The sequence below is a fragment of the Oncorhynchus clarkii genome, chromosome 17, assembly GCF_045791955.1.
Source record: "Oncorhynchus clarkii lewisi isolate Uvic-CL-2024 chromosome 17, UVic_Ocla_1.0, whole genome shotgun sequence".
Classification (NCBI taxonomy): domain Eukaryota; kingdom Metazoa; phylum Chordata; class Actinopteri; order Salmoniformes; family Salmonidae; genus Oncorhynchus; species Oncorhynchus clarkii.
The window spans coordinates 79,491,822-79,509,337 of NC_092163.1; the positions used below are offsets into that span (position 1 = coordinate 79,491,822).

The 17,516-nt window shown below is 41.8% G+C and overlaps 1 protein-coding gene across 1 annotated transcript in view; it reads left to right on the top strand.

Annotated features, from left to right (window-relative positions):
• LOC139371460 (dedicator of cytokinesis protein 3-like) overlaps positions 1–17,516 on the top strand; it is a 339,147-nt gene that overhangs the window by 260,764 nt on the left and 60,867 nt on the right. The window contains exons 22-27 of the mRNA XM_071111887.1: positions 4,408–4,508; positions 6,443–6,524; positions 7,444–7,614; positions 8,886–8,990; positions 14,677–14,869; positions 15,698–15,825. Of these exons, the coding sequence (XP_070967988.1) occupies positions 4,408–4,508; positions 6,443–6,524; positions 7,444–7,614; positions 8,886–8,990; positions 14,677–14,869; positions 15,698–15,825 (780 nt within the window). The remainder of the gene's footprint in view (positions 1–4,407; positions 4,509–6,442; positions 6,525–7,443; positions 7,615–8,885; positions 8,991–14,676; positions 14,870–15,697; positions 15,826–17,516) is intronic.

Sequence of the window (17,516 nt, forward strand, 5' to 3'; positions counted from 1 at the left end):
CAAATGGACTGTATTGTTTTACGTAATGTGTGTGTGTGTGTGTGTGTGTGTGTATCGGAGCACGCTCATGACCCTGATCGTTATTGTGAGCTAGGTGAGTGTATTCCTGTGTGACACGACTCTCGGCGTCTTCCTGTCCAGCACAGTGATCATCTGTTGCTACAGATCACCTCCAGAGTCGTGCATCACCTGACCTGTGTCGTGCATCACCTGACCTGAGTCATGCATCACCTGACCTGTGTCGGCCTCTTACTCCTCCTCGGTAATAACGTATATTGTGTCTCAAATGGCACCCTACGTAGTGCACTACTTTAGACCAGGGCTCCATAGGGCTCTAGTAAAAAGTAGTGCACTACTTTAGACCCGGGTTTCATAGGGCTCTAGTAAAAAGTAGTGCACTACCCTAGACCAGGGCTCATAGGGCTCTAGTAAAAAGTAGTGCACTACTTTAGACCAGGGTTCCATAGGGCTCTAGTAAAAAGTAGTGCACTGTACGTGTGTAGAGAGGGTAGTGCGTACGGCACAGTACATCACCGGGGCCAAGCTTCCTGCCCTCCAGGACCTCTATACCAGGCGGTGTCAGAGGAAGACCCTAAAAATTGTCAAAGACTCCAGCCACTCTAGTCATAGACTGTTATCCCTGCTACCGCATGGCACTGCAGGAAATGCTTGACATAAATAAATTCACTGAAAACCCACACTAACATACTGTTACTAACATACTGTTACTAACATACTGTTACTGACATACTGTCACTAACATACTGTTACTAACATACTGTTACTAACATACTGTTACTAACATACTGTTACTGACATACTGTCACTAACATACTGTTACTAACATACTGTTACTAACATACTGTTACTAACATACTGTTACTAACATACTGTTACTAACATACTGTTACTGACATACTGTTACTAACATACTGTTACTAACATACTGTTACTGACATACTGTTACTAACATACTGTTACTAACATACTGTTACTAACATACTGTTACTGACATACTGTTACTAACATACTGTTACTAACATACTGTTACTAACATACTGTTACTAACATACTGTTACTAACATACTGTTACTAACATACTGTTACTAACATACTGTTACTAACATACTGTTACTAACATACTGTTACTAACATACTGTTACTAACATACTGTTACTAACATACTGTTACTGACATACTGTTACTAACATACTGTTACTGACATACTGTTACTAACATACTGTTACTAACATACTGTTACTAACATACTGTTACTGACATACTGTTACTAACATACTGTTACTAACATACTGTTACTAACATACTGTTACTAACATACTGTCACTAACATACTGTTACTAACATACTGTTACTAACATACTGTTACTAACATACTGTTACTGACATACTGTCACTAACATACTGTTACTAACATACTGTTACTAACATACTGTTACTAACATACTGTCACTAACATACTGTTACTAACATACTGTCACTAACATACTGTTACTAACATACTGTTACTGACATACTGTTACTAACATACTGTCACTAACATACTGTTACTAACATACTGTCACTAACATACTGTTACTAACATACTGTTACTGACATACTGTTACTAACATACTGTCACTAACATACTGTTACTAACATACTGTTACTAACATACTGTTACTAACATACTGTTACTAACATACTGTTACTAACATACTGTTACTAACATACTGTCACTAACATACTGTTACTAACATACTGTTACTAACATACTGTCACTAACATACTGTTACTAACATACTGTTACTAACATACTGTTACTAACATACTGTCACTAACATACTGTTACTAACATACTGTTACTGACATACTGTTACTAACATACTGTTACTAACATACTGTTACTGACATACTGTTACTGACATACTGTTACTAACATACTGTTACTAACATACTGTTACTGACATACTGTTACTAACATACTGTTACTAACATACTGTTACTAACATACTGTTACTGACATACTGTCACTAACATACTGTTACTGACATACTGTTACTGACATACTGTTACTAACATACTGTCACTAACATACTGTTACTAACATACTGTTACTGACATACTGTTACTAACATACTGTTACTAACATACTGTTACTGACATACTGTTACTGACATACTGTTACTAACATACTGTTACTAACATACTGTTACTGACATACTGTTACTGACATACTGTTACTAACATACTGTTACTAACATACTGTTACTGCACTTTTCATGTAGCTTACTTTCGTCTAGCTAACAGCCTAACCACCGATCAAGCAACATTATGGACCAAATGTTCAAATCCTGTCGCAGCAGGATTATTTCGCTGCGACAATAATGGTCCAAATTAAGATCCTACACTTGTATAGGGAATATGGTGGTGTCAGTGTGTCCCAGCTGGCCCAGAGCCAGTGATTATTAGGAACTCTCTCTCAGCCAGCTGCCTCTGCAGGGCCAGATCTCAGAGGATCGTTTAGCCTGTCCGAGACCTCCTCACAACATAGTCAAAGACTGACTCCTTCCTAGAGGTATCTGTCTGTCATGTTGGGGATGGAGAAAGATCAGTGGCTAGACAAAGTGGATGGGTGGGCTCACTGCTCAGAGGAACAGTCTGTATTGATGGACGGGCTCACTGCTCAGAGGAACAGTCTGTATTGATGAGTGGGCTCACTGCTCAGATGAACATTATGTATTGATGGGTGGGCTCACTGCTCAGAGGAACGGTCTGTATTGATGGGTGGGCTCACTGCTCAGAGGAACAGTCTGTATTGATGGGTGGGCTCACTGCTCAGAGGAACAGTCTGTATTGATGGGGTGGGCTCACTGCTCAGTATTGACTGTTCCAGAGATCTTTAACCAGAGATCACATGTTTAACCAGAGATCACATGTTTAACCAGAGATCACATGTTTAATCAGAGATCACATGTTTAACCAAAGATCACATGTTTAACCAGAGATCACATCTTTAACCAGAGATCACATCTTTAACCAGAGATCACATGTTTAACCAGAGATCACATGTTTAACCAGAGATCGCATCTTTAACCAGAGATCACATGTTTAACCAGAGATCACATGCTTAACCAGAGATCACATGTTTAACCAGAGATCACATGTTTAACCAGAGACAACAACAACAAAAATAAACCAAGCTAAGCATCACACAGTTCTTCTCCCTAAATTCCCTTTCCCTACCGTGTCTCGCTCACTCGATTTGCACTCCCTCTACACACGTGTGCTGAGTGCAACACACAAGCTACCGTTAAGGCCTACAGAAATAAATATGTATTAAAAAAATGATGGGACGAAACCTCTAACTGATGTGACACACAAATTGCTGTACATTTCATGGAAAATGACGTCAGTTTTTATCACATATTCAAAATGTACTGGTTGGTTGAAGTACGGAAATATGAGTTCAAACAACTAGCTGCAATTTTGGAATAATTATTTTTCTGCTTATATTAGTCTACTTTGTGAGCTGCTAGTGCCATTTAGAATTGGTTAGCCTAGGCTATAACCCCCCCTAAACATAGACAGGTTCCACACTGAAAATATGCTAAAACGTTAGTTTGGTAAAGACAAAGAGCGCATTTTCATCGGAATCATTAAACCATTAATGCCTACTCACCAAACGGATGCCCTGGACGTGATTCATCACCATGCAGGGTTCCACGTGGAATTGTTCGTCCATTTAGAGAATTCCCAAGAACAGAATCTAAATCAAACGTCTGTATATCGAAAAGAAGACCAATTTTTAGTTTGAAACCCTGAAAGAATTGTCTTCAGCGCCTCAAGAGATGCACATCTCTTCACACTGGCAACATTTCTTCATTTGGAAAAATATTCTGTTATATTTTATATAATGTTATTTTTTTGCTATAAAATAGCTGTGATGTCATTGAAGCGTCAAGTCCGACAACCGTTTGTCCCCTAATTTTAAGGCTCTTACATTGAAGTCTACTCCGACCTCTACTCCTAACTGACTACATCTCTCTCCTTCTCTTCAGGTTCTTAAAGTCCTCCATTGTCAAGACTCCTAACTGACCTCTACTCTCTCTCCTTTTCCTCAGGTGTTGTTCTTACAGTCCTCCATTGTCAAGACTCCTAACTGACTACACCTCTAACTGACTACATCTCTCCCTCCTTCTCCCCAGGTGTTGTTCTTACAGTCCTCCATTGTCAAGACTCCTAACTGACTACATCTCTCTCTCCTTCTCCCCAGGTGTTGTTCTTACAGTCCTCCATTGTCAAGACTCCTAACTGACTACATCTCTCTCTCCTTCTCCCCAGGTGTTGTTCTTACAGTCCTCCATTGTCAAGACTCCTAACTGACTACATCTCTCTCCTTCTCCTCAGGTGTTCATCATTAATCTGCTGAGGGACAGTAAGTACTATCACTTCTGCCCCGTCATGGACACTTACATCCAGAAGCACTTTGCTGGAGCGCTGGCGTACAAGTGAGTTTCCTTTATAACGTCTGGTATATCTTTTTATTTTACCTTTATTTAACTAGGCAAGTCAGTTAATTAAGAACTAATTCTTATTTTCAATGACGGCCTAGGGGTTAACTGCCTGTTCAGGGGCAAATCGACAGATTTGTACCTTGTCAGCTCAGAGGATTTGAACTTGCAACCTTCCGGTTACTAGTCCAACGCTCTAACCACTAGGCTACACTGCCGCCCCATTTATTCCTTTATGTACCTGGTAAGTTGACTGAGAACACATTGTCCTTTACAACAATGACCTGGGGAATAGTTACAGGGCAGAGGGATGAGCCAACTGGAAGTTTGGGATGATTATGTGGCGATAATGGTATGAGGGACAGATTGGAAATTTAGCCAGGACACCGGGGTTAACACCCCCCTACTCTTACAACAAGTGCCATGGGATTTTTAGTGTCCACAGAGAGTCAGAACACCCGTTTAACGTCCCATCCGAAAGACAGCACCCTACATAGGGCAATGTCCCCAATCACTGCCCTGGGTCATTGGAATATTTTTATTAGAGCAGAGGAAAGAGTGCTCCTACTGGCCCTCCAACACCACTGCCAGCAGCATCTGGTCTCCCATCTAGTGACCGACCAGGGCCAACTGTTCTTAGCCTCAGAGGCAAGCTAGCAGTTGGATGCAGGGTGATATGCTGCTGGCAATATATCTGTCTGGTATCTGATTGGAGTCTACCTGTGGTAAATTCAATTGACATGATTTGAAAAGTCACACACCTGTCTATATAAGGTTCCACAGTTGACAATGCATATCCTCCGAGACAGGATTGTGTCGAGGTACAGATCTGTGGAAGGATACCAAAAAATGTCTGTAGCATTGAAGGTCCCCAAGAACACAGTGGCCTCCATCATTCTTAAATGAAAAAAGTTTAGAACCAACAAGTCTCTTCCTAGAGCTGGTCGCCCGGCCAAACTGAGCATCGGGGGAGAAGGGCATTGGACAGAGCTCTAGAGTTCCTCTGTGGAGATGGGAGAACCTTCCAGAAGGACAATCATCTCTGCATCCATCCACCAATCAGGCCTTTATGGTAGAGTGGCCAGAGGGAAGTCACTTCCCAGTAAAAAGGCACATGACAGCCCGCTTGGAGTTTGCCAAAAGGCACCTAAAGACTCTCAGACCATGAGAAACAAGATTCTCTGCTCTGATGAAACCAAGATTGAACTGTTTGGCCTGAATGTCAAGCGTCACGTCTGGAGGAAACCTGGCACCATGGTGGTGGCAGCATCATGCTGTGGAGATGTCTTTCAGTAGCAGGGACTGGGAGACTAGTCAGGATCGAGGGAAAGATGAACGGAGCAAAGTACAGAGAGATCCTTGATGAAAACCTGCTCCAGAGCATTCAGAACCTCAGACTGGGGAGGAGGTTCACTTTCCAACAAGACAACGACCCTAAGCACACAGCCAAGACAGCGCAGGAGTGGCTTTGGGACAAGTCTCTTAATGTCCTTGAGTAGCCCAGCCAGAGCCCGGACTTGAACCCGCTCTAACATCTCTGGAGAGACCTGAAAATAGCTGTGCTGCGACGCTCCCCATCCAACCTGACAGAGCTTGAGAGGATCTGCAGAGAAGAATGGGAGAAACTCCCCAAATACAGGTGTGCAATGCTTGTAGCGTCACACCCAAGAAGACTCGAGGTTGTAATCGCTGCTAAAATGTTTAAAAAAAGGAAAACAATACTCCATCTTTCATTGTAGAATGAATGTGTAGAATGATAAGGGGGGGAAACAATTTAATCTATTTTAGAATAATGTTGTAACAAAATGTGGAAAAAGTCAAGGGGTCTGAATACTTTCTGAATGCACTGTCAGTACAAAATGAAGACCCCCCCCCCTCACTTTTGCTGGTGTATGTTTTGATGAAACTTCTTTGTCTCGTGCTTTCTCCAGAGAGTTGATCCGCTGTCTGAAGTGGTACATGGACCGTTCTGCAGAGGTGGTGAGACAGAACCACATCCAGGAGGCCATGAGGGTAGGAGAACATGCTCCACTGGAAGTGAACATAGACATGGGAATATGTTTTGAGTTGGGGGGGGTGCTAAAAATGTCCTTGACCATGTATGTGACCAGAAAAAAAAACTCTTGATTGTTCCTGGTAGTGAAAGAAATTGTCAGAAAAAAAATCATTACATTACAGTTGAAATACCAGTACAGTACAGTGTAAAATCTACAGTCAATATGGAATGTGTTTGGGCGAGAAGGACTACTCAGTAAATTAGTTGAATAAAATATGAATACATTTTTTTTTTTAATGCTGCAATGCAATGTAAACGTTTCCTGTGTAAATAATAGATTCTATCCACATGATTTAAAAAATAAAAAATGGATGACTGTTTGTACCACCATACTGTCCTTAGAAAGCCTGTCTGTCTCCATCAATGATGACTGTTTGTACCACCATACTGTCCTTAGAAAGCCTGTCTGTCTCCATCAATGTCTCATTGGCCCTTATGTCGATGTCTCTGGCCCTCCTCAATCCGTTATGTCTGAAAACTATCATGGTTGACTGAATATTGTTTCATTTATTTAAAAAGTATCACACTTTTTTTTCTGATAAAAATCACAGAAGACTGAAACCTCAACATGCTATTTAATATTTATCGTAATAAAAATGAAGTATTTTCGACATAAAGAAAGTCGAAAGTTAAGAAAGTTGTTTATTAGAATCTTGATTTCCAGATTTCAAGACTTGGAAGTCTGGCATTGTGAGACTGACATGTCTATGCCCTGGTGTCTCTCTTTCCCTCCTTGTGATTTCCTGCCCTGAGCCCAAATCTAACCCTGGCACCTTCAGGATGTTCTCTTGGTCAAGTGGTGAAGAGGTTAGGTTGACGTGCGAGAGGTTTCGATCCAACCAGTTACACGTCTATGTCCTTATCTCCTCCACCCAGGCTCTGGAGTACCTGTTAAAGTTTATTATCCAGTCTCGGATCCTGTACTCCCGTGCTACCTGTGGTATGGAGGAAGAACAGTTCAGAGCCAGCATCCAAGAGCTCTTCCTGTCCATCCGTTTTGTCCTCAGTCTGGACAGCCGTGGCTCTGAGACGCTCGTTTTCACACAGGTCAGTGACCTAAACACACCCCAGAGATCTAAACATTCTGACACACAGCAGGGTTTGGGAGACCTACACTGACCCCACCCCCAGTGTAATAATATAATGGTAATAGTAATAGCCAGTAGCCTTAGGCATGGCTAAATGTTGTTTAGATGCTAACCATTGTAATGTTCAGCGCTCTTCTTCTAGCCCCCCCCAGATCAAGATAGCTTATTGTGTGTTTGTTTGTTCCCGTCTGGAACTGTGCCGAAGTGTGACGACTTCATTCTCCCACCAGGACGAGGAAGTGAAGAGAGTCGATATGAAGATTCTGAGATTCAACAACATAATCCATTTATACCATCAATACGTCCTCCGTGACTTCACCGTTTACTCTCTTTTCAGCTCTGTGACTTCACTGTTTACTCTCTTTTCAGCTCTGTGACTTCACTGTTTACTCTCTTTTCAGCTCCGTGACTTCACTGTTTACTCTCTTTTCAGCTCTGTGACTTCACTGTTTACTCTCTTTTCAGCTCTGACTTCACTGTTTACTCTCTTTTCAGCTCTGTGACTTCACTGTTTACTCTCTTTTCAGCTCTGTGACTTCACTGTTTACTCTCTTTTCAGCTCTGTGACTTCACTGTTTACTCTCTTTTCAGCTCTGACTTCACTGTTTACTCTCTTTTCAGCTCTGTGACTTCACTGTTTACTCTCTTTTCAGCTCTGTGACTTCACTGTTTACTCTCTTTTCAGCTCTGTGACTTCACTGTTTACTCTCTTCAGCTCTGTGACTTCACTGTTTACTCTCTTTTCAGCTCTTTGACTTCACTGTTTACTCTCTTTTCAGCTCTGTGACTTCACTGTTTACTCTCTTTTCAGCTCCGTGACTTCACTGTTTACTCTCTTTTCAGCTCTGTGACTTCACTGTTTACTCTCTTTTCAGCTATGTGACTTCACTGTTTACTCTCTTTTCAGCTCTGTGACTTCACTGTTTACTCTCTTTTCAGCTCTGTGACTTCACTGTTTACTCTCTTTTCAGCTCTGCAGCTGAAGAGTGTTCATTTTAAAATATACAGTAGTTAGTAGAATCCTTTTTCTATTTGAATTTCTTTACAATCTAAGGTAGTTAAAATCCCTTTGCCACAGTATTTCAGTTGCTTTAATTAGTCTAATTTTCTCTATCTTCTTTATCTGCCTCCTTTGCCCCTGCTTTGTGTACTGCATATGTTACCTCCTTCTCCTGTTCCCTTCCTCTGGGACCCTCTCTGTCCCCTGACTGTCCTGTCCACCCCGGTCAGACTCCTCAGGTCCCCCAGCCTGCCTCTGGACAGGGACAGCCCCCAGGCCCCATCAGCTGTACTCAGGCCTGGAGCTCCAACGCTCCTCGCCCCTCTCCTCTCTCAGTAAGTAGCTGTAGCCCTGGCACAATGGGGGTCCTCTGCCAAGTTCCGTCCGCTCCCTCTGGCATCAAGCACCTTCCAACCAACCTCCCTACCAACCAACCACCAACCCCTTTTATAAACAGCAAGATACTCAAACATCCGCCCTCTAAGCTGTGCGCAGAAGAAATATCAGTCGGCGCGGAGAAGCACGTCGTTTCTCTTTGCTTATTTGAGCTGTTCTTGCCATAATATGGACTTGGTCTTTTACCAAATAGGGCTATCTTCTGCATACCCCCCTACCTTGTCACAACACAACTGATTTGCTCAAATTCCACAAATTAACAAAGCACACCTGTTAATTGCAATACATTCTAGGTGACTACCTCATGAAGCTGGTTGATAGAATGCCAGGAGTGTGCAAAGCTGTCATCAAGGCAGGCTACTTTGAAGAATCTCAAATATAAAATATATTTTGATATGTTTAACACTTTTTTGGTTACTACATAATTCCATATGTGTTATTTCATAGTTCTGATCCTGTTAATCTACAATATTGAAAATAGTAAAAACAAAGAAAAACCTTTGAATGAGTAGGTGTTCTAAAACTTTTGACCGGGTAGTGTATACAGTGGTTCCTCCTTTGGAAACTTGCGAGTTTACCCAGCGGGACTTAGAGGTAATTTGTGGTTTAGTACGGTACCCTGCGTCACTACTTCATTGCTCCAGACCACCACAAGGGGGAGTTAGAGGACTGATTATGCTTTTGGGTCCTACTGTGTCTCTAACTGACAATGAACGGGCGACATAAACCCAAATAGAAATTGATAATTGTGCACAACTTCAGTGTTACTTACTGAAACTGTTGTTATACTGAGGTTTTTGTTTGTTTTGTTATATTTATTTTGCTCTTACTGTAGTACACAATACCCACCCCAAATCACACCCTGACCCTACTGTAGTACACAATACCCACCCCAAATCACACCCTGACCCTACTGTAGTACACAATACCCACCCCAAATCACACCCTGACCCTACTGTAGTACACAATACCCACCCCAAATCACACCCTGACCAAACCAAATAGAGACATACAAAGGATCTCTAAGGTCAGGGCGTGACATTCTCGCTCATTTGACATGATTTGAAAACCTAATCTTCTCCTAAATATTTAAGGGGCATTGCACTAATAATGACGCTGACAAGGGAAACGTTCCCCCTGTTCTGTTCTTAGTGCCAGTCCACATGTTCAAACTAAAACAATGTCACTTATAATGGCATCTTTATGTTTTCATTAATTAAATAATGATAAAAATACTCTTTCAAAATGCCGATGTTTATTTAGTTATGGATCCATAACGAATTACTGTGGGAATAAATATCACTGAATTACAGAAATACTGGAACAAAGTTATCTAACGAAGGTAAACAAATTGTTGCTTTAGAATTTAGAATCCTCCAATACTCCAATATATGTAATTATTGGCGGAGAGTCACGTCATATTATAAGATATACTGATGGTTTACTGTAGGCGACATGAGTCTCACTAGTGTTGAGTAATGTGCTGTTAAAAGTGGTGTAGGTCTTATTTATTTAAAGAGCATATTTAAGTTAGAAGCAGTAGGATTTGAAGCAATAGCCTACCCGCTGTGGTCAACTATTTCAGCCCCATTTAGCCCTGCTCTGAGACAAGCATGGGGGCTGGTCTTGATTTTTATTTTCACTGAATCTCCGTTTGGGTATTGGTTAGACTACAATTATACAATTAGGGTGTATAAATGTTGTGCTCTTAGTGTAACCTTAATTTTACTAGGCAAGTCAGTTAAGAACAAATTATTATTTACAAGGACAGCCTACTCCTTCCTCCCCATCAGGGAATTGAACCCCAGTCTCCCACAAGACACCGGATTATTTAGCTAAATAGCCCAGTACTGTACTGCCGACCGTCACGTTGTACAGTGCCATATTTTCCGTTCCATCCTAACGGAAACCCAGAAGGTTTTTCATTTTTCTTAATCAAATTAATTAAGCAAGAACCAATCAAACGTTTGGACACACCTACTCACTCCAGGATTTCTCTTCATTTTTTACTATTTTCTACATTGTAGAATACTAGTGAAGACATCACAACTATGAAATAACACATATGGAATTAGTTAAGACCACATTTTTATTTACAAGGACAGCCGACTCCTTCCTCCCCGTCGAGGAATTGAAACCAGGCCTCGCACGTGCCCTTATTCTCTAGTACAGCCATTATTGAAGGTACTTGAGGTCACCGAGAAATTCTGGACTGCTCTCCCTTATGTAAGGAATTAGGCACTTTCCCATGTTTACTACAGTATGTATTGTAGGCAATGTTTACTTGTCAGACTGCACAGTAGCCTAAAAAACGAAAGCAGGTGGCTTATATCTTCAAAATGCTTTAAATGCTTTATTATCCAAATGTAAAAGCATATACTGTACAGTACTGTATTTCTTCATCAGCATCTTTATGCTTTCGTTAATCAAATAATCATACAAATACTCTTTCAAAATGAAGATGTTAATTTAGTTATGGATCCATAACGATGTACTATGGGAATAACTATCACTGAATTACAGAACTATTGCAACAAAGTTGTCTAACGAAGGCAAACAAATTGTTGCTTACTGGAAAATACTCTTTCAAACGCACATGGTCACGTTGTACAGCGTCATTATGGAGGGCTACATTTTGGCCTTTATTCAGATGACAATCACTCACTGTCATTTTCTTGAAAACGAAATAATCTCCAAAATATATATATATATATATAGCCTTCCCACTGTGGATGTCTATTTCAGGACCGTTTCGCGCTGCGCTGTGACAAACGTGGAGAAACTAAAATGTTCAATTATATTCCATGATATTCTTAAAATGTATGTGTTGACTGAATATAAGCAAGTGATGTCTGCTAAATAATCAAGTTAGGTTTCAACAGAAATAAATAATTCTAAATAACAAACTGGCTTTATTTACAAATTAGTGAGAATGTCTCACCCCATGTTCAATAATTGCCTTTTTCTCGCTCACTCTAGGTTAAATGAAAATGAAATCTCAAAAATATTGTTACTTTTTAAACAAAGCGATTATTATTATTAATTCATTTAGAATTATATAAAAGCCCCTTAGATATTCTCAGAGATCCTAGCGGAAAATTCCCCTTAGATATTCATTTAGAATCCTCCAATCCTCTAAATGTAATTATTGGCGGAGAGTCACGACATTGAAAAAAATATATGTTTAGATATACTGTAGGCCTACCATAGGCGAAATGAGTATTGGTTACACTACAATTAGGGTATGGAAATGTTATGCCCCTTAGATATTAATTTAGAATCCTCCAATCCTCTTATACTGTAGCCTACTCCAGACCGTCACGTTGTACAGAGCAATATTTTCCATTCCAGCCTAACAGAAACCCCTGAGGGTTTAGTTTTTTGTTTCTCTCGGAAAAGAAACACCATAATATTAATCAAATTAATTATGCCAAATTTCTTAAAATTGATTCCATGTACTATGTTACTACAAAAAAGGTTTTAAGGTTTTAAATTCTCTAGTAATGCCATATATGGGAGACTATCAAATGCTTCTAAGTTGCCCTCTGGTGGTCAAACTAGCACTAACTAGCATTAACGTAAAAAATGGCTGACAATGTAAATGACGTGCCATAGAATGCTGCAGCAGCCCACAAGGTGTGCTGCAGTATGACGCAACTTTTAAAGGGGGAACCACTGTATGGATCTCTGCCATTCACTTTGAACTGGACTGTGTTTACAGCAGATGCGCTTGTTTTGAGATCAAAGGGAGAGCTGCATGTAGCCACGTGTGCACATTTGTTCAAATCCTTTGCTAGTTAGTGAGTTATTAGCCCAGTTATAGATCATTTCTGGTCAACAATGGGGGGGGGGGGGGGGGGGGAGTGGTTGCTTCCTACGAGAGCACAAAATGAGTGCATTTCTAGCCATCTAAAAGAGAAAAGTGAGACAGGTAAAGAGCTTTTTTTTGTCTTAAAGGGGCAGTGTAGTATTTTGAGACAAGATTGAATAAGCTAAGTAGCCAATAGGCAGAGGGTAGCATGATTTGTCTGATTTTCTGGAGTAATGGTATGGGAATAATGATGCATTTTATTTTGTAAAAGGGTTTCTTGCATCGAACAACACAACAACATTTTCAGTCACCTGATTAATGCCAAGCCGTGCATGTTTTTTTTTAAAGTCTCATAGAATGTAGGTCTACATTGTACACCACACATTGGCTGCTACTGTAGGCTGAATGATAGAACAGCTATTTCCATGTTAAAATGTTATGGGATGCGTTTTTCGCCGTTTTTTGTGGTAGGCCACTCTGGTACAATGTTCAAATTTGCACTCAGCAGACCTGACATTTGCTCAGTGCCCAAAAACTTTAGAGGGAACATTGCTCCTACCTCCTCTCAACCAATCCACCTACCCCTTCCCAAATGACCAACCCCTTTTAAAAACAACCTCTCAACCAATCCACCTACCCCTTCCCAAATCACCAACCCCTTTTACAAACAATCTCTCAACCAATTGACCTACCTCCTCCCCAAATCATCTACCTCTTTTACAAATGATCTCTCAACCAACTCACCAATCAACCCCTCAACCACCTCACCAATCAATCTCCCAACCAACTCACCAATCAACCCCCCAACCAACTCACCAATCAATCTCCCAACCAACTCACCAATCAACCCCTCAACCAACTCACCAATCAATCTCCCAACCAACTCACCAATCAACCCCCAACCAACTCACCAGTCAACCCCCCAAACAACTCACCAATCAATCTCCCAACCAACTCACCAATCAATCTCCCAACCAACTCACCAACTCACCAACCAACTCACCAATCAACCCTTCAACCAACTCACCAATCAACCCCTCAACCAACTCACCAATCAACCCCCCAACCAACTCACCAATCAACCCCTCAACCAACTCACCAATCAACCCCTCAACCAACTCACCAATCAATCTCCCAAACAACTCAACAATCAATCTCCCAACCAACTCACCAATCAATCTCCCAACCATTTCACCAATCCAAACAGAATGAAACCTTGTAAATGTATTTGGTTTGCCTTCTGTGTTTTGTTTAACCTGACAAACTCTTTTCCTACTCTTGCATCATCATGTCATGTCTTCCCACGAGCCATGACTCTGTGTAATGACTCTGTGTAATGACTCTATGTTATGACTCTGTGTAATGACTCTATGTTATGACTCAATGTAATGTCTCTGTGTAATGACTCTATGTTATGACTCTGTGTAATGACTCTGTGTAATGACTCTGTGTAATGACTCTGTGTAATGACTCTGTGATGCCTGGAGATCCTCACAACTTTTCCAGGACTGTCTTTGTGTCATTTGGACTGTTGGGCCATAGGTTGATTCATGGTACCTAGGTGCAAGAGGATCAATATGAACGGGAAATGTCAAAAATCTATGAATGGGAAATTTCTGATTTTTGATAGGTTATCCTTCCATTTCGATTTGTTTGTTGCTCCTTGGTACACTGGCCTGGCAGTCTGTCTCACACCCCCAAAATCACCCACACCACATCCCTGAGCCATTGGTCCAGTGTGGAGTATGGAGCTGGTCACTCTCCCCATCTCTCCTCCATCTCTCAACCTCCCTCTGTTTCTCCACCACCACTAGGCGGCCCTATTGAACTCGTTCCCGGCTATCTTTGACGAACTGCTTCAGATGTTTACAGTCCAGGAAGTGGCAGAGTTCGTACGGGGCACGCTGGGCAGTATGCCTAGCACCGTACACATCGGACAGTCCATGGACGTGGTCAAACTGCAGTCCATCGCTCGCACCGTCGACAGTCGCCTCTTCTCCTTCCCAGGTATTTACCACTTGGATGACATTTTGAACACTCTGATGACCATTTTGAACACTCAGGCTGATGACCATTTTGAACACTCAGGCTGATGACCATTTTGAACACTCAGGCTGATGACCATTTTGAACACTCAGGCTGATGACCATTTTGAACACTCAGGCTGATGACCATTTTGATGCATTACACCAGTTTTTGCGTTCAGAGTTTTCGGGTTGTTTTACTTATAATATGTAGGTAAAAAGATCCACATGGATGTGAATGGATGAAATACAGAAGGTATCGTTAACTGTGGTATAGGTTGGGCCTCCCGAGTGGTGCAGCTGTCTAAGGCGTCACTACATACCCTGGTTCGATCCTAGGCTGTGTCACAGCCGGCCGTGTTGGGAGACCCATGAGGTGGCGCACAATTGGCCCAGCATCGTCCGGGTTAGGGGAGGGTTTGGCCCAGCATCGTCCGGGTTAGGGGATGTTTTTGGCCCAGCATCGTCCGGGTTAGGGGAGGGTTTGGCCCAGCATCGCCCGGGTTAGGGGAGGGTTTGGCCCAGCATGGTCTGGGTTAGGGGAGGGTTTGGCCCAGCATCGTCCGGGTTAGGGGAGGGTTTGGCCCAGCATGGTCCGGGTTAGGGGAGGGTTTGGCCCAGCATCGTCCGGGTTAGGGGAGGGTTTGGCCCAGCATCGTCCGGGTTAGGGGAGGGTTTGGCCCAGCATCGCCCGGGTAAACAACCAATTGGGGAGAAAAAAGGGGTAAAAGTTGTTTTATTTTTTATCAAAAACTGTTGTGTCGGTCAATTATAGGTAAATTCTCTCTCTCCGTGTATCTCTCTCTCTCAGAGTCTCGTAGGATCTTGCTTCCTGTAGTTCTACATCACATCCACCTCCACCTGAGACAGCAGAAAGAGCTCCTCATCTGTTCTGGCATCCTCAGCAGTATCTTCTCCATCATCAAGACCAGCTCTCTGGTAAACTATCTCTAGTCTCTATCTTCTCCATCATCAAGACCAGCTCTCTGGTAAACTATCTCTAGTCTCTATCTTCTCCATCATCAAGACCAACAGTCTGGTAAACTACCTCTAGTCTCTATCTTCTCCATCATCAAGACCAGCTCTCTGGTAAACTACCTCTAGTCTCTATCTTCTCCATCTGGTAAACTACCTCTAGTCTCTATCTTCTCCATCATCAAGACCAGCTCTCTGGTAAACTACCTCTAGTCTCTATCTTCTCCATCATCAAGACCAGCTCTCTGGTAAACTATCTCTAGTCTCTATCTTCTCCATCATCAAGACCAGCTCTCTGGTAAACTATCTCTAGTCTCTATCTTCTCCATCATCAAGACCAACACTCTGGTAAACTACCTCTAGTCTCTATCTTCTCCATCTGGTAAACTACCTCTAGTCTCTATCTTCTCCATCATCAAGACCAGCTCTCTGGTAAACTATCTCTAGTCCGTACAAACAGGACAAATATAATTACATCACCTGGCGTCAGGTTCTAGTATGATTAACAGACATTGGTCAGGCCTCCTTGTGTATGAGCAACTGTGTCAAATCAATCCTGACTCTCAATTTTAAACCATAGCCATATTCGCTCTGGATTATGTTCATTCACATTTAGGAAGTCTGTAGATGGTTCAACGCACCGGTTCATGACACTGTATAAGATACAGTTGAAGTCGGAGGTTTACGTACACCTTAGCCAAATACAGATGAAGTCGGAGGTTTACATACACCTTAGCCAAATACAGATGAAGTCGGAAGTTTACATACACCTTAGCCAAATACAGATGAAGTCGGAAGTTTACATACACCTTAGGCAAATACAGATGAAGTCGGATGCTTACATACACCTTAGCCAAATACAGATGAAGTTGGAAGTTTACATACACCTTAGCCAAATACAGTTGAAGTCTGATGTTTACTTGCACTTAGGTTGGAGTTATTAAAACTTGTCTTTCAACCACTCCACAAATTTCTTGTTAACAAACTGTAGTTTTGGCAAGTCGGTTACGACATCTACTGTGTGTACGACACAAGTAATTTTTGGAGGTGTACTTGTGGATGTATTTCAAGGTCTACCTTCAAACTCAGTGCCTCTTTGTTTGAAATCAGGGTAAAAACAAAAGAAATCAGCCAAGACCTGAGAAAAAAAATTGTAGACCTCCACAAGTCTGGCGCATCCTTGGGTGCAATTTCCAAACGCCTGAAGGTACCATATTCATCTGTACAGACAATAGTTTGCAAGTATAAACACCATGGGACCACACAGCCGTCATACCGCTCAGGAAGGAGACGCGTTCTGTCTCCTAGAGATTAACGTACTTTGGGTCGAAAAGTGCAAATTAATCCCAGAACAACAGCAAAGGACCTTGTAAAGATGCTGGAGGAAACAGGTACAAAAGTATCTATATCCACAGTAAAACGAGTCCTATATCGACGTAACCTGAAAGGCCGCTCAGCAAGGAAGAAGCCACTACTCCAAAACCGCCATAAAAACCCAGACTACGGTTTGCAACTGCACATGGGGACAAAGATGGTACTTTTTGGAGAAATGTCCTCTGGTCTGATGAATTAAAAATAGAACTGTTTGGCCATAATGACCATCATTATGTTTGGAGGAAAAAGGGGGAAGCTTGCAAGCCGAAGAACACCATCCC